The sequence below is a fragment of the Trichosurus vulpecula genome, chromosome 6 (genome assembly GCF_011100635.1).
Source record: "Trichosurus vulpecula isolate mTriVul1 chromosome 6, mTriVul1.pri, whole genome shotgun sequence".
Lineage (NCBI taxonomy): Eukaryota > Metazoa > Chordata > Mammalia > Diprotodontia > Phalangeridae > Trichosurus > Trichosurus vulpecula.
In genome coordinates, this window is record NC_050578.1 from 263,661,156 (window position 1) to 263,676,525 (window position 15,370).

The 15,370-nt window shown below is 37.1% G+C and overlaps 2 protein-coding genes across 2 annotated transcripts; one reads left to right on the forward strand and one right to left on the reverse strand.

Annotated features, from left to right (window-relative positions):
* The first annotated feature begins 2,071 nt into the window (after nucleotides 1–2,071).
* LOC118853009 (olfactory receptor 1052-like) lies at nucleotides 2,072–3,010 on the forward strand. Its single transcript, XM_036762801.1, has one exon. The coding sequence runs from the start codon at nucleotides 2,072–2,074 to the stop codon at nucleotides 3,008–3,010; it is 939 nt and encodes a 312-aa protein (XP_036618696.1).
* An 8,316-nt stretch (nucleotides 3,011–11,326) lies between these two features.
* LOC118855063 (olfactory receptor 1102-like) lies at nucleotides 11,327–12,289 on the reverse strand. Its single transcript, XM_036765189.1, has one exon. The coding sequence runs from the start codon at nucleotides 12,287–12,289 to the stop codon at nucleotides 11,327–11,329; it is 963 nt and encodes a 320-aa protein (XP_036621084.1).
* Nucleotides 12,290–15,370: the final 3,081 nt, after the last annotated feature.

Here is a 15,370-nt window from a genome sequence, read left to right on the forward strand (position 1 = left end):
CAGAGGCAGAGAGATAGAGGCAGAGGGACAGAGAGAACAGTTTAATATAGTTTTATATGGCACATGGGCAGCATGATTTGTGCTTTATTTAATGTAAGCTCATCCATATATAACCTTTTGAGACAGTAAGAAATATTTTGAGAGAGAGCCTGCGTGTTATTTTTCATATCAGAAACCAAGCTGTGAGATATACAAGAAAAAGATAAAGAGCACATTTCCTGGCATTGAAAAGCCACATGTGTTTATTGGAGAAGCATTGATCAAATATCAGCTGTGTACCATGAATTGTGTTTGGTGCAGGGGTGGAAGAGGCAAGAAAAATGAGAGGTTCTGCCTTCAAATATCTATATTCTATGGGGGTAGGAGAGAAAACATGGACAAAGATAATATAATTATATATGCTTACATAAGTATATGAAATGGGCATATGTGTAAATATGAAGATATATGCAAACCTTCTAGTTTGTTCTATACTATAGGCCACATTATGTTACACTACATCATGTTGTGTTATGACACATTGTGTTACCTTACATGATAGTATATCATATTATACTGTATTGTGTCACATCATAATATATGTTGAGCCATATAAATATATCTGCTTATTATACATATGCATATGTATGTACATGCAATAAGTACTTGCATATAGAAAACACTGTTCCAAGCACTAGTTATACAGAGACACAAGTGAACCACTCTGTCTCCTGAAAGACCTAACAGTACCTCCCATGGATATACATACACATATACATACAAATATAAGTCTTTCCCTCCCTGTTTGATTTTTTTTTTTTAGTTTTGACTCACTTCTTAAAGAGGCCTATTCACTGAATGGGCATTACCTCACTCAAAGTGAAAACCTGAAAAGGCCTTAGCCAAAAAAGGGTCTCCCATTGCATCCTGGGCCACCTCCAGTGACCCTGATGAATTAATATCTGGCCAATGCACCCAGATGGCTGTGTAGGAGAAAGTAAGGCTAGTGACTTTGCACAGCCCTCCCTCACTCAAATCAAAGTCAATTGCAATCATGTCATCATTTCCCTGATGCCGTGGTCCTCTTTGAAAATGAAGGACAAACAGCACAACAACATGTGTATATATGAATATGGATATGTGCATATGTGCCTATCTGTCTGGGTATCCTTCATTGGCTGTAGGTATGTCCTCCAGTAACACTAATGAAAGCCACTCCAGAGGTCACTTGGCTGATAAATTTTCCATGGTGATTCTTTAGCAACAGCCACACAGTCACTGAGGCCATTCTGAAGTCTTCCCAGTATCATAGAATCTACCAAAACTTGCTCTCAATCATACTGAATTGTATTATATCATAGAAAATAACTAAGCTCTTCAAGTTTTAAAGTGAACTAAGATTTTGGTACACATTCACTGGATGTGTGTGTGGGTGTGTGTGTGTGTGTGTGAAAGAGAGAGAGCCCAAACGCTTATGAAGAAAGGTTTCTCTAGTTATTTAAACTTTAGGCACCTAGGTGGCTCAGTGAATAGAGGACACGGCTTAGAATCAGGAAGAGTCATCTTCATGAGTTTAAATTCTACCTCAGACATTTACTAGGCAAGTCACTTAACCCAGTTTGCCTCAGTTCCTCATCCTTAAAATGAGCTGGAGCAGGACATGGGCAATACTCCAGTATCTTTGCCAAGAAAATTCCAAATGGGGTAACAAAGAGTTGGACATGACTGAACAGCAAGAACTTAAATTTTAATTGCCTAAAATACACTAAGACTTTTGGGACACCTCATATAGTGCTTTGAAGTCTGCCATGCACTATATACTTATATTATCCTCATTTTAAATCCCATTTCTTTCCTTCTCTCCTTCCTTCCCTCACTTCTTCCTTTATTTCTTTTGTTCCCTTCTTTCCTCCCTCTTTTTGTCCTTTCTATCCCTACTGTATTTTGTGAAAGTTCTATGTAATTGTAATTCATGATGCAAACGTTAGGAATTAATAGTTGAATTATTCAACTTTTGGTCCATGAGAACATGGATTAACTTTGATCTTTTCCTATTTTGTCTTGGTAGATTCCACATTCCAAAGTGACACGTATGGCTGACAGGAATGTCACCGGGATAGTGGAGTTTGTTCTCTTGGGCTTTATAGAAAGCCCTCACCTCCAGCATGTCCTGTTTGTACTCTTCTTCCTAATTTATCTGATCACTGTGGTGGGAAACCTGTGGCTCATCCTACTAATTGGCTCCAGTTCCCAACTTCACTCCCCCAAGTATTTTTTCCTCGGCCACTTGGCCTTCTTGGATTTCTGTTATTCATCTGTCTGCATCCCGAAATTGCTTGTAAATCTCTTAACTGAGAGAAAAGTAATTTCCTACACTGGCTGCATCCTTCAGTTTGCCCTCTTCAGCATGTTCCTGACCACAGAATGCTTTCTTCTGGCAGCCATGGCCTATGACCGATACATGGCCATTTGCAGACCCCTTCGCTACCAAGTCACCATGACGACCAGCTTCTGCCTGCGTCTGGTGGCTGGCTCCTACATATTTGGCTCTGTGACCTCCCTCACACATATGGGAAGCTTGCTGAGCTTGTCCTTCTGTGGCCCCAATATCATCGATCACTACTTCTGTGATATCCCAGTGCTCATTCATCTGGCCTGCTCTGATGATCAGAGGAATGAGATTTTGCTCCTAATCTTCTCGGGGGTAACATCAGTAACCACCTTTCTGATAGTTATTAGCTCTTACTTCAGTATCTTAATCACCATCCTGAAAATCCCTTGTCCCCAAGGTAGGTATAAAACATTCTCCACATGTGCCTCTCACCTGACAGTGGTCACTCTTTTCTATGCAACAGTGATATTTACATATTTGTGTTCCAGCTTGGCCCATCTATCAGAATGGGCCAAAATAATGTCTGTGTTTTACACTCTTTTGCTTCCAGTTCTTAATCTCCTGATTTACAGCATACGGAACAAGGAGACCAAGGAGGCTCTGAGAAAAATGGTACAGAGGAAAATACTCGCCCAATGACTACGATTGTATAAGCATGTCATCATATTACTATGCTAAGCAGCAGCTAAATCATCTTTAATGATTGCACATTACCTAATAAAGTCAAAACTGCTAAATCTGACATTTAAGGCCCTCTCCGAACTAGTTATAACCTACTGCATTATATTAAGCCCCTTCATTGACTCAAAATTTCCCACCCAATTTGGCTACTTGCTGTGACCTGAATTTATACCAAGTTTGCTCACATCTTTACCTTTGTTCCTATTAGTATGCAATCCTCAAAAATCTCTCCATCTATTGAACTTGCTGAATTCTTTTCCATCCTTCAAGACCAGTTTCAAAGATTATTTCTCCTAGGCAGTTTTCCTTTTTTTCTCAACAAACAGTAATTACTTCTCCTTCATATCGACTCATAATACATGTTATATAATGTGTATTATATTCATGAATATACATGTTCTATTACCTCCCTTTCCCATCATTGATCATTTGGGAGGGAAGAAGGAAGACAAAATGAATGTTTGTGAATATTACTATTATGTGTATTATTGATGTAAATAGGCAATATTCCCATTGTTTTACTGAGGCAGCTGGTGTGTCAGTGGATGAAGTCCTGATCCTATTGCCAGGAAGACCTGCATTCAGATTCTGTCTCAGACATTGTCATGTTAATGGGATAATAAGATCTTCCCTGCCCATTAATAGGCCTCACATGGAGCCCATTGGGGGAGGGATTTGCCTAAGGAGAAGTTTACTTTGGGGGAAGCTTATTTGTAGGAAGGCTTTCATACCTTTTGGTACTAAAGCTAATTAGGTACTGAGTCACAGGGTTGTGATGCCTTCTGGCTCTGAGCGTATTAGCCAAAAGTGTATATACATATATATATATATATATATATATATATATATATATATATATTCTGAGTTGGCATTTTGCTTCAGGGGTTCACTGAAAAGGAGGACCTTGTGATTCCCTGGTCAAGACTCTGAGTAGCTGTATGTTCAGACCTCTCCCCCACCCACCACACCCCCTAACTGCTCAGATGTAAAGGCTCTCTACATCCAGTGGTGTATGTAAAGTGTATAGCAATATTGCTTTAGTGCAGGCAGTTAAGAGCCCTGTCTATTGGTCTTTATGCTAATTTCTCTGCTTGCATTTTCTCTATATTTTCTCTGATGTTCAGAGTACAGACTTTTCCCCTGAACTAGTAAATGTGATTAAAAGTAAGATTGTAAACCTCTTTTTGAGCAGTCTTTCCTAGAAAAGCAGATTAAGGAACCTGTGCTAGCAGGCCATCCTGGGTATGCTAGGGCGCATTTTTTTGTGACAGCAAGTCATATAACTTCTGTTTGCCTCAATTTACTCAATTGTGATATGGAGACAATAAGACCACCTCCCTCACAAGCTTGTTGTGAAGATTAAAGGAATTAATATTTGTTCAATGTTCTTAACACAGTGCCTTGCATGTAGTAGGCACTATATAAATGCTTAATTTCTGCCCCCTCCTCTGCAAACTGTGTTATTTTTTAAAAGTTGAAAAATTTTGTTACTTTTTTTTCATTTCTACAGATGCCTCACACATTATATATAATCAATAAATGAATAAATATTGATTATATATAATCAATAAATGAATAAATATTGATTATATATAATCAATAAATGAATAAATATTGATTATATATAATCAATAAATGAATAAATGGCTGTAATTGATGTTCATATTTTTTTGAACTCCAGTGAAAAAGGATAATGAATCATAAGGTGGAGAGTACATGGAACATACCAAAGAAGATAAGATCTTGAATTCATGTAATTTGAGGACTGGTTGAATAAAGGGGAAGTATTTAGCTTGGGAAAGGGAATGCTTAGGGAGGGCACGATAGTTGTCTTTGAATATGTGAAGGGTTGTCACATGGTAGAGGGACCATATTTGTCCTGTTTGGCTACAAAGTATAGAAAAAAGGAGAATGGTAGAAATTACAAGAAAATAAATATATGCTCAGTGTTGGGGGCGGGGGGCACTTCTTAACAATGAGAGGTTTCCAAATATGGAATGCTTTATGCAGCTAAGCAGTGGTTTCCCCCTCACTGGGGATCTTCAAGCAATGATCAGGGACCCACCTTGTGGTTCTGTTATACTGGGCATTGGTTGTGAGGGTAGGTTGGATAAAGTGACCACTGTCTAACCATTTGTCTTCCAAATCACCAGTTCTGTGATTTTATGAGCAAGTTTTGCGCATTATTCTTGTTCATGGGTGTTTTTGTAACCTAACTGAAAATGGAAGTCACGTGTATAAGAAATACAACAAATGGTTATTCTTGTCAAGAATTATATTGATTCTTTGCTTTTTCTCCCCAGTAGTCATTGTTGTAGCCCAGATGATACCATTCAGAACCCACTGAAGAATCAAACGTAGACTCATGACCTGATCAGGTCCCTCAACATTTGGCAGCAAGATAGCATAGTGAATAGCATGCTACATTTGGATTCAGGAAGACTGAGTGCAAATTCTGGCTCAAACACTTATAGGTGGGCAACATCAAATAAGTAAAATAACCTCTGTTAGTCTGTTTCCTCATCTGTAACATGCAGATAATTAAAAGGTCTACCTGACAAGATTGCCGTGTAGAGCTACTGAGATATAGACAGACAGAAAGATAGATAGTAGACCGATATATGTATATGTAGATACATAATATTCAAGTAATATACATCATTATATATGAAGTACTTTTAAAAGTATATATAATAATTTATAAAGCATATTTATATATAAAGAACTTCATAGTTAGCAAAGAACTTTTATATATAGAATTTTGTAAACTATATATTATATAAATTACTTTGTGAATTATATAAATGTGTGCATATTATACATATCATTTAAGTAATATATCAAAATAATATGTGAAATACTTTTTAAAATGATAGTTTAGAAAGTACTGTGTTAATTTATAAAGTACTATATACAGTACTTTGTAAATGATATATAAAGTACTTTGTAGACACTATATATACATACACACACAGAGAGACAGAGAGAGAGAGAGAGAGAGAAATGACTTAGTGGATGGAGCACTAGGCCTGGAATCAAGAAGACCCTAGTTCAAACAGACTCACACACTTAGTATTTGTATGACCCTGAGTAAATCACTTAACCTCTTTCTTTCTGAGTTTCCTCATCTGTAAATCAGGGATGATAATAGCATCTGTCTCCCAGAGTTGTTGTGAGGCTCAAATGAGATAACTGCAAAGCATAAATCACAAGGCCTGGCACATAGAAAACATTATATAAATGTTAGCTATAATGATAATAACTATCGTCACATTAGTTGCTAATGTCATATTATCACATTTAGAGCTAGAAGAGGTTTTAGAGATCATCTATTCTAAAACTTATATTTTACACATAGGGAAACAGAGTTTCAAAGAGGGCAAGGGAGTGATCCAAGGTCATTTATAGAGTAACTATCAAAATAAAGATTCTGACTCTTAATCCAGAATTTATCTGTATTCCAAGTGCACCATGAACCACGCCGTTGTTTATATATGAAAAGTCACACATAATGCTACATTTGGTTTATAAAATACTCTCATTCCCTGAATAATAACTCCCCCTTCACAGTATCCCAATGATAAATTTGTTAATTAATTTCTATATGTGCCCAAAGAACAAGTTGTAAGAATTCATCTCTAGAAATTTCTTTCTCAGCTACATCCAATAGGATGACTAGTAATATCCGATAAAAATGCTCACATATTCGATCAAGCTTTCTCAGGATTGGTCACTAAAATCCTGTCACTTTGTTCTATTATATACATTTTCTCACAACCCAAGAAAAATCACTTAAAAAAGAAAACTAACAATATAATAATACACTAAGTATATATCACTGTGGTTTTCCACATCAGAGATCTGTATACTAGGAGTGGTATGCTCACTCCTACAAGTTACAAGTTAGAGCAACAAGGCAATTCCCAGAAAGCTAAGTATGATTGGATTTAGAGCAATAAGAGGCATTAAATGCCTCTTTTTCCAAGGACATAGAGGTAGTAAATGGCAGTTTAATTTTCAACTTTCTAATACTAAATTTAGGGGCATTTTGTTCTATTATTCGACTCCATACCAATTAAACTCCTATGGAGCGTATCTTTAGGATGGCAGAGAGGATGGCAACATAACAGACCATGATGATCATAAAAGAACTGAGGAGAGTGAATGCTGTTAACAGAAATATCACCACTTCTGTGTTGAATAAGAATAAATATAAAATCCTCAATTTAGCATTTAAAGCTTTCATTGCCCTCATACTACTGAAAGGAAAATTCTTCATTTGGGCTTCCGCCCTGATTAACAAGGCAAAACTCAGGACAGAGAGAATTAAAAGGATTTTATTTTAAGTATCTGAAGGTAGCAACATATTGACCAGCTGATCACCGGAGATCAGCAATGGCTTCAAGGTGTGGACAGCTTTCATAGGTAACAACACAATTCCAATAGGTCCACCTCAGCAGAAGGGGGTGGGCCCCTATATCTCAGTTCATCCCCAAGGCAGCAAAAATATGACAATATGCAGGTGGGGTATGTGACAAAGAGCAGGTGATAGCAAAAATTGCAGGTCTCAAGACACCAAGTCTCCTTCCCTGCCAGAGCCGCCTCTAACCCTGGTTGATGAACAGGACTAGGAACGATCTAAGTCAACAAAACTCTCAACAGGAAGATTCCATTATCCCTATACCTTACTCCCCTCCATGTACTCTATGATCCAGTATCATCAGCTTACTACTCTTTGTGCTCTCACTCCATCCCCTGACTAGGGTTAGGGTGCCTTTTCAGTAGCTATCCCTCCCACTCTCTGCCCCTCTGGCTTCTTTCATGACTCACTTTCTGAAAAAGACCCTTCTCTATCCTACCTTCCTCACTAGTACCTTCCCTCTGAGATTACCTTCCCTTTATAAATCTTGTATATACATAGATGTCTCTGTGTTATCATGCCTAACAGAATGTGAGTTCCTTAAGACACAATATTTTTTACTGTTCTCTGTTTCTCCAACATTTACTTCAGTGTCTGTCTCATCCTATGTGATTTCTCCTTTACTGACTACTTAGATCTGTGACTACCATATCACAACTCTTCTATGATAAAGGAGATGAAGCACATGAATTTCTGGATTTCAAATTTCATCCACCCATGCCAGGATGACAAATATAGCTAGGCTGGTCCCTAGATGACAGAAACACAATGTCTCCCAGTGAAAGCTCCTGGGCTTTGTAAGTAAATCCTTAAATAATCCTAGATCATTTCTAAACCATTATAAAGCACTGAAGGAATATTGTAATGAGAGGTACTTAAGTACCGGGAATTGTTCTTCTGAACTCACTGGTAGCATAATATGCTTTAAGCCTCAAGGCCAAGGCCATTTGAGGATAGGTCTATGCAAGGCAAGACCCTCAAAGGATAAGAGGACACAGCAAGGAATCGCCCTCACAGCTGTCATCCCCATGGGAAAGAACAGAAATGTTTCAATATGGTTAGCATCAAGGGAACAAAGTAACGAAGTCAAGCAACATTCGGTCCACTTATCTGATGAAAATATGCTTTGTATACCCTACTCCTTAGAGTGTGTAAACTCACCGCCTTGGCTTAATAAACAGAAATGGCCTATACTTTTTCACCTGTCCCGTGTCTTTCTTTCACTCTCTCCAGCATCCTTATACCTCAGTGCCATCTCCACAGGCAGCAGTCAGTCAGCTAGTAAGTGTCTGAGGTCAGATTTGAATTCAAGAAGATGAGTTTTCCTTACTCTAGGCCCAGCACTCTATCCACTGCACCACCTATCTGTCCCATAGTAATAATCACAACAATACAAATTAAAAGACTCTGAGGTATCACCTCACACCCACCAAACTGGCTAAGATGACAGAAAAAGAAAATGGAAAAAAATAACTGGAAGGGATGTGGGGAAACATATATGTGCCAAAATGCACTGTTGGTGGAGCTGTGATGTAATGTAACCACTCTGGAGTTCAATTTGGAATTCTGTCCATGGCAAAGGAAAAGTACCCATACATACAAAAATACTTATAACTGTTTTTATAATGGTGGCAAAGAATCAGAAACTGAAAGAGTGCCCATCATGGCTGTGGTTTGTGAATGTGAAAGAATGTGATTGTATTCTTACAAATGGTGAAGGGGATGGGTTTAGAAATACCTGGGAAGACTTATAGGGCCTCATGCAAATTGAATTGAGTAGAACCAGGAGACTAATGTGGAGAGTAACAGCAAAATTATGACAAAAATCAACTGTGAAAGACTTACTAACTTTGATCAATACAATGATACAAGACAATTCCAGAGGACTCATAAAGAGAAAATGCCCTTCTATTCCAGACAGAGAACTTGGAGTATGAATTGAAGCATTATTCAACTGAAAAATTATTTTTCCTTGCTTTGGGGGAAAACATGGCTAATGTAGAAATATGTTTTGCATAACATTGTATCTGTAATGGGTATCATATTTCTTACCAACTCAATGAGTGAGAAAAGAATATAGAGAAGGAAAGAATTTGGAACTAAAAATAAAAATTTAAAAATTCTAAATCTATGATCTATGACTATGAGACGTAATATGGGAGAAACAGAGATATTGTGGTTCCATTTTCACTAACCTAGGTTATTTTCCTGTCTGAAAGTATTTAATCATAATATGGTATGCCAGAGTAATTAACTCTGTTCAAATCAATAGTAATTTACTGGGCTTCACTTATATGTGAAGTGGTTTAGAAAAATCCAAAGAGTGAAATGCTGCTTCCAAGATTTAACAGTCAAGGAGAGTGATACAAAGTACACACAAGAAAATTTGACACAACAGAAAATATTTTAAAAAGTAATTTGATTTTAGGATAAATTCTTTCTAGGGTGAGGTATTGGTGAAAGATAAGCTAGCAAAGTTTAAAATATTTTGTTTCTACTCTTGGTAAAATAGACACCAATAACCATTTAAATTGACTTCTCATGTACTTTGCTTGAAATATCCAAACATATGAAACATGCATTTGCAAGTATTAATAATCTTAAAATCAATGTCTTTGTAAGTGGCAATTATATTTTGCTGTATACTTCCTCTAAGTTGCTTCTATTTTCTGTCTTTTTCCCCTTTATTTCTAAATTTGTGTAGAATTTGCTGTTACAGAGTTAGGGTTAGCATGCATACCCAATTTCTTTTTCAGTTTCTATTGCTTTACAATATTTCATAAAAGTCTTTCAAAATTTTCCTAAGATGTGTTCCCTATACTTATTGGTTTTAATTACATCACAGTATGCTATTTAATTCATATATTATCATTTGTGGATGCAGTCAACAACCATCAGACATTTGCATCATTTCCAGTTTTCAATTATAATTAATGTCAACCTAAATATCATTCAGCACAGAATACTTGTTTTCTTATAATAATGTTCATAGTATTTACTTATAATAACCATATTGTTAGTTCAAAGAAGGGGATTGTTTTTTAAATTCTAGTTATATATTTCCAGATTACCTCTGAAAAAGACTTCATTTTTTTTCATTCCACCATTGTTGAGACGCATAACTCTGTTACTATTATCAGATTGATGACAGTGGAGTAGTAATTTCAACATGGCTACAATTTAATTTTCCCTGATCTTTCATATAACTGAACATGATTAGTACATCAGAAGATTTTAAAATATTGATAGGAAAATATGCACTGCATATAATAACAGTTTATAAAAATGCCCCTACCTCCCATTGGTGATTATATCACCCAATTTTACCGATGACTTGTAATACATTAAGAAGGCCAGAAGTTATCATATTTAATCTTTGCCCAGGAAAGGTGATAGCACAAAAGGAATTCATTCTTCATTCCTTCTTTTGTGTATTCATGAAGGTCCTTATGCTTGGACAGGGTGTTCTCTGAATTTCAATTTTTGACTTGTTGATAAGGTGGCTATATTCAACTCAGTTATATGTAACAAGATATGTGTAGGACAAATAAACTGCAGCAATGGTCTCCCCAAACAGGAGTTTGGCCAGGGATATAGAAAAGTATTGCATAAAAGAGGAAAACTGTTATTAAGAAAGACCTATGGATATCTTTAGACTCCTGGAGAAATCCTTTGTAGGCTAGTGGGAAAATACAAATAGCCACCTGAATCAACCTGCATACATAAATTACTATAACTTGAATAAACATAAAGATCAGATTCAACAATAGTGAGATAAATCAAGAATTTCGATTCTCTTTTTCTTGAATATTTTTTATTTTATCTTATCTAATCTATCAAATTTCCTACTGCTTTCATCTGATATTTACTTCAACATTTAAAAGGTGACTGGTGAACTTGTTTTTACCCAAAATTTTTTTTACTGCCTCTTTTACATCTTTGTTCCTCAAGCTATAGATGATGGGATTCAACATGGGTATTACAATGGTATAAAACACAGATACTACCATGTCATGGCTCAAAGAATAGCTGGCAGCAGGCCTCAGATACATGAAGAGGATGGTCCCATGGTAGATGGACACACCTGTCAGGTGAGAACCACAAGTAGAGAAGACTTTCCTTCTCCCTTCAGCTGAGCGGATCCTCAAAATGGCAGCCAAGATGAAGCCATAGGAAACCAGGACAATCAGGATGGTGAAGATTTCAATCGAGCTCACAAAGATGAAAAGCAACAGTTCATTGACATGAGTGTCAGAACAGGAGAGGGCCAGGAGTGGAGGGATATCACAGAAAATGTGTCTGATTACATTGGATGCACAAAAGGATAAACTGAATGTAGCCACAGTGTGTAAAATAGCATGTAAAACACCCCCCATATATGAACTAATGATGAGAGGCACGTAGACTCGCGGAGTCATGATGGCTGTATAGAGCAGTGGGTTACAGATTGCAATGTAGCGGTCATATGCCATGACAGCCAAGAGGAAACACTCAGTAGTCCCAAAAGTTACAGAGATAAGCATCTGGGCTATACAACCAGAGAAGGAAATGGTCTTATTCTCTGCTAAGAAATTGACTAACATCTTAGGCGTGATCACTGAGGAATAGCAGGCGTCCAAGAAAGACAAGACACCCAAGAAATGGTACATGGGGGTGTGGAGCCGAGAATCCACCACAACCAACACAACCAATCCCAGATTCCCCACCAGTGTAAAGAGATAGATTGCTAAGAACATGAAGAAAAGGATGATCTGTACCTCCAGATGATCTGTAAAGCCCAGCAAAACAAACATGGTGACTTCTGTCTTATTAGACATGATTTCTGTTTTACATTTATCCAACCCTAAGGACAAAGAAGAGTTGCAGATATTATTTAATATTATTCAATACACTTTTTTTGGAGTACCACCCATGTTCAATGCTATATGGCATAGAAATTCAATTGCTGGCATGTTTGGATCCCATGGCATTGGTCACATTAATGTTTACATGTCCTTGGTGCTACACACTACCCTAGACATTAATCAGTCCAAACAAAGGTGAAGCAAAGAAGTATGCTATTGCTACTCTCTTTAGAAAAAATGAATGTGTTCAGTGGGAAAGGAAACTTTTGTTTAAACTGACAGCTGATTGATTTTTTTTTAATTTTAATCAACCATTTAGTATTTTAGAACATCATTTGCCATCCAAGAAAAAGCTTACAAACACAGTGCAGACTAAGGGAATAAGTAAACTGCATTTGATTTGTTTACAAGTCCACTTAGGTACGTTGGTAATGATGATGACATATCTATATGAAAAAGAAGCTTGGTATGGATGAGAGAAACAAGGTTTTTGTTTTGTTTTTTTTTCTGTGGGTACAACATTTAAAAGTCAAACTAAGATCTCATGATTCTCGTTTTAGTCTTAAATAGCCCTAACCATGACTTAATCTAATTAATTTGAAAGGGAAACTTCAGAGCCATCTTGTGCAACTACCTCATTCTACAAAGAAGGACACTGAGACTCAGAAACTCAAATATTTGCCAAGTGTTCAAAAAGTATTCTATTTTAAAGGTGATAAGAGAAAATTATTCTTGTGGCACATTTTTATCAAATGCTCATTTCATAAAATTCTGTAATTTATAACTTCTTTCCAAAATTTCTCTGGCCTATAATCCCAGGATTACTAGATATTACTACCTATTACTTACTTTATATGTCAGAAAAAAATGTTTTATTTAATGTAACTTGTACTTGGAATTCTATCTCCCAGCTCTCTTCCTTTGTCCTAAACTACAAATGGCTTCTCACATGAAATGAATCTCTAAAATATTTATTTTCTTCAAGACCCAACATATACATCTTAACCTTACTATAGATGTTCAGTATATATTTATTGACTCAAGAGTTCTAATATTCAGGGATGATGTCAGCACACCTTGGGTAGAGTCAGATACTAAATGAAAAAAAAAAAAACAAAAACAAAGATATCATCTTTGAAGTCTTATTCTATCCAGAAAGATTGTTTTTGTCCTTCTTGAAGAAGACTGTAACGTTAGGGAGATGATGCTATGACTTGCCCATGAATTGGATATAAGTGACAGAGAGCTATGCAAAGTCACTAACCAGCCTAATTTTCTCCCCCAGAGCCATCTGGATCCACTGGCAAGATATAGGTCAGGAAGGGGAAAAGAAGAACCTAAATCTATAACCACTATAACCAAGCTAGATGCTAGAAAGATCCCAAAGTCCATGGGGAAAAAGTGGTCAATATTCCCAAAATACTGACTGGAAATGATGTTACCAAATATACAGAAGTTTAGAAACCTAATAAGTTTCAGAAGTCTACATAAACACTAGAAATTGATTTTAGATATTTAGTGAACAGGATTTTCATAAAGACAAAAATATCCCTTTTGTAATCCCATCCTATATCCCACACCCTATATTTTTCCTGATCCCCTCCTTCTTAATGTTTTTTTTTAATCATTTTATTTCTGTGGTATGTCCCTCACAATAAAATGCCAGTTCCTTGAAGGTACAACCTTTTTCCCGCCTCTGCCTCTATTACTTACCACAGTTCCATAAAGAGAGATTTCAATAGATTGGATTAGATGAGATTGGATCAGGGCTTGTCTGTTATGTGAAGTTGATCTGTCTTTGTGTTGAGGGGCCCCCTAGGAATCTCTGTCATACATGGCTTCATGACATTAGCAAACTGCATTCTTTGGAAGTCCTCTGATACAGCCACCTTAATGAAAGAATGAGAGATCATACACTGGTTGTTGAGTGAAGAAGGGCTTCCCACTATGCACTAGAGTTTTTCAAGATATTTTCCATAGATGGTATTTCCTCTTGGGTTTTTTTCTAGATTAAACTTATAAGATCCTTGGAATGTGTAACTTTTGGGGTCCTTTCCAGACCTATCATTCTATGTTGTAAGTTAAGACCCTTTATCTCTGATACTCTAGGTTCTATTCTAAGGTACCTTCCAACTCTTATAGTCTCAACCCATGACTTCTTCAAGTTTTTTTATCTTTTATTTACTTGTAGAATGCACAATACTATAATGTTTATTTTTTCTCTGTCGATATCAGTCATGATATAGATATTTTTTTCCCCTCAATTACTTCAGCTATCCTCACTCAACTATTCTTTGTGCATCAATCCTCCCATTGTCTCTTTTCTGCAGATCCTCCTCTCTCAATCAATGTTTGAAAGATAATTTCCAGTATAATGCTGCCTGGGCAGAGAAAAAATAGACCAATAATACCAGATGGCCACTCACTCACCAAGACGAACATGGTAGAGATATGATCCACTAAGCCAAGAATAAGCAACCAGTTTCCCAATGTCAAATGGACACAATTGGCTTCTTGCACTGCTTTTAAGCTTTACAGACTGAAATGTGTATCAAATTCATGTGCACAGTGTCTATGTCAAAGTCAACTGACTGAATATGACCTTGTCCCCATTCCCAGACCCATAAATTGTCTGATACCCACTAGACATAATCACTCCCAGCATCAGACTAATTTTCTAAATGTCCCAAACTCTCCCCTTCCAGAGATTCCCAAGCTTTGGCTGAGGACTTTTGCTTGTTATATAAAACAACTTAACAGGTGAAACTGTGAGACTCCCCGAATTCCTCCCACCTGCAGCTTGGCCAATCCCTTTACGTAAACCCCCCTCACTAGTAGACTGGCCATTCCCCCTGCCTGACCCCTTCTACTTGCAGTCTGGTTCATCTCTCTGCCTGACCCTGCCCACTTTCAGCTTGGCCCATCCCTTTCCCTAAGCCTCTCCCCACTGCAGCCTTGCCAATTGCTCTGCCTAAACCCTCCCATGCGCAGGATTCTCTGTGTCTCAGTACCCCAAATTAACCCTGCTCCCTGCCCCCTCCTCTGGTACCCCAG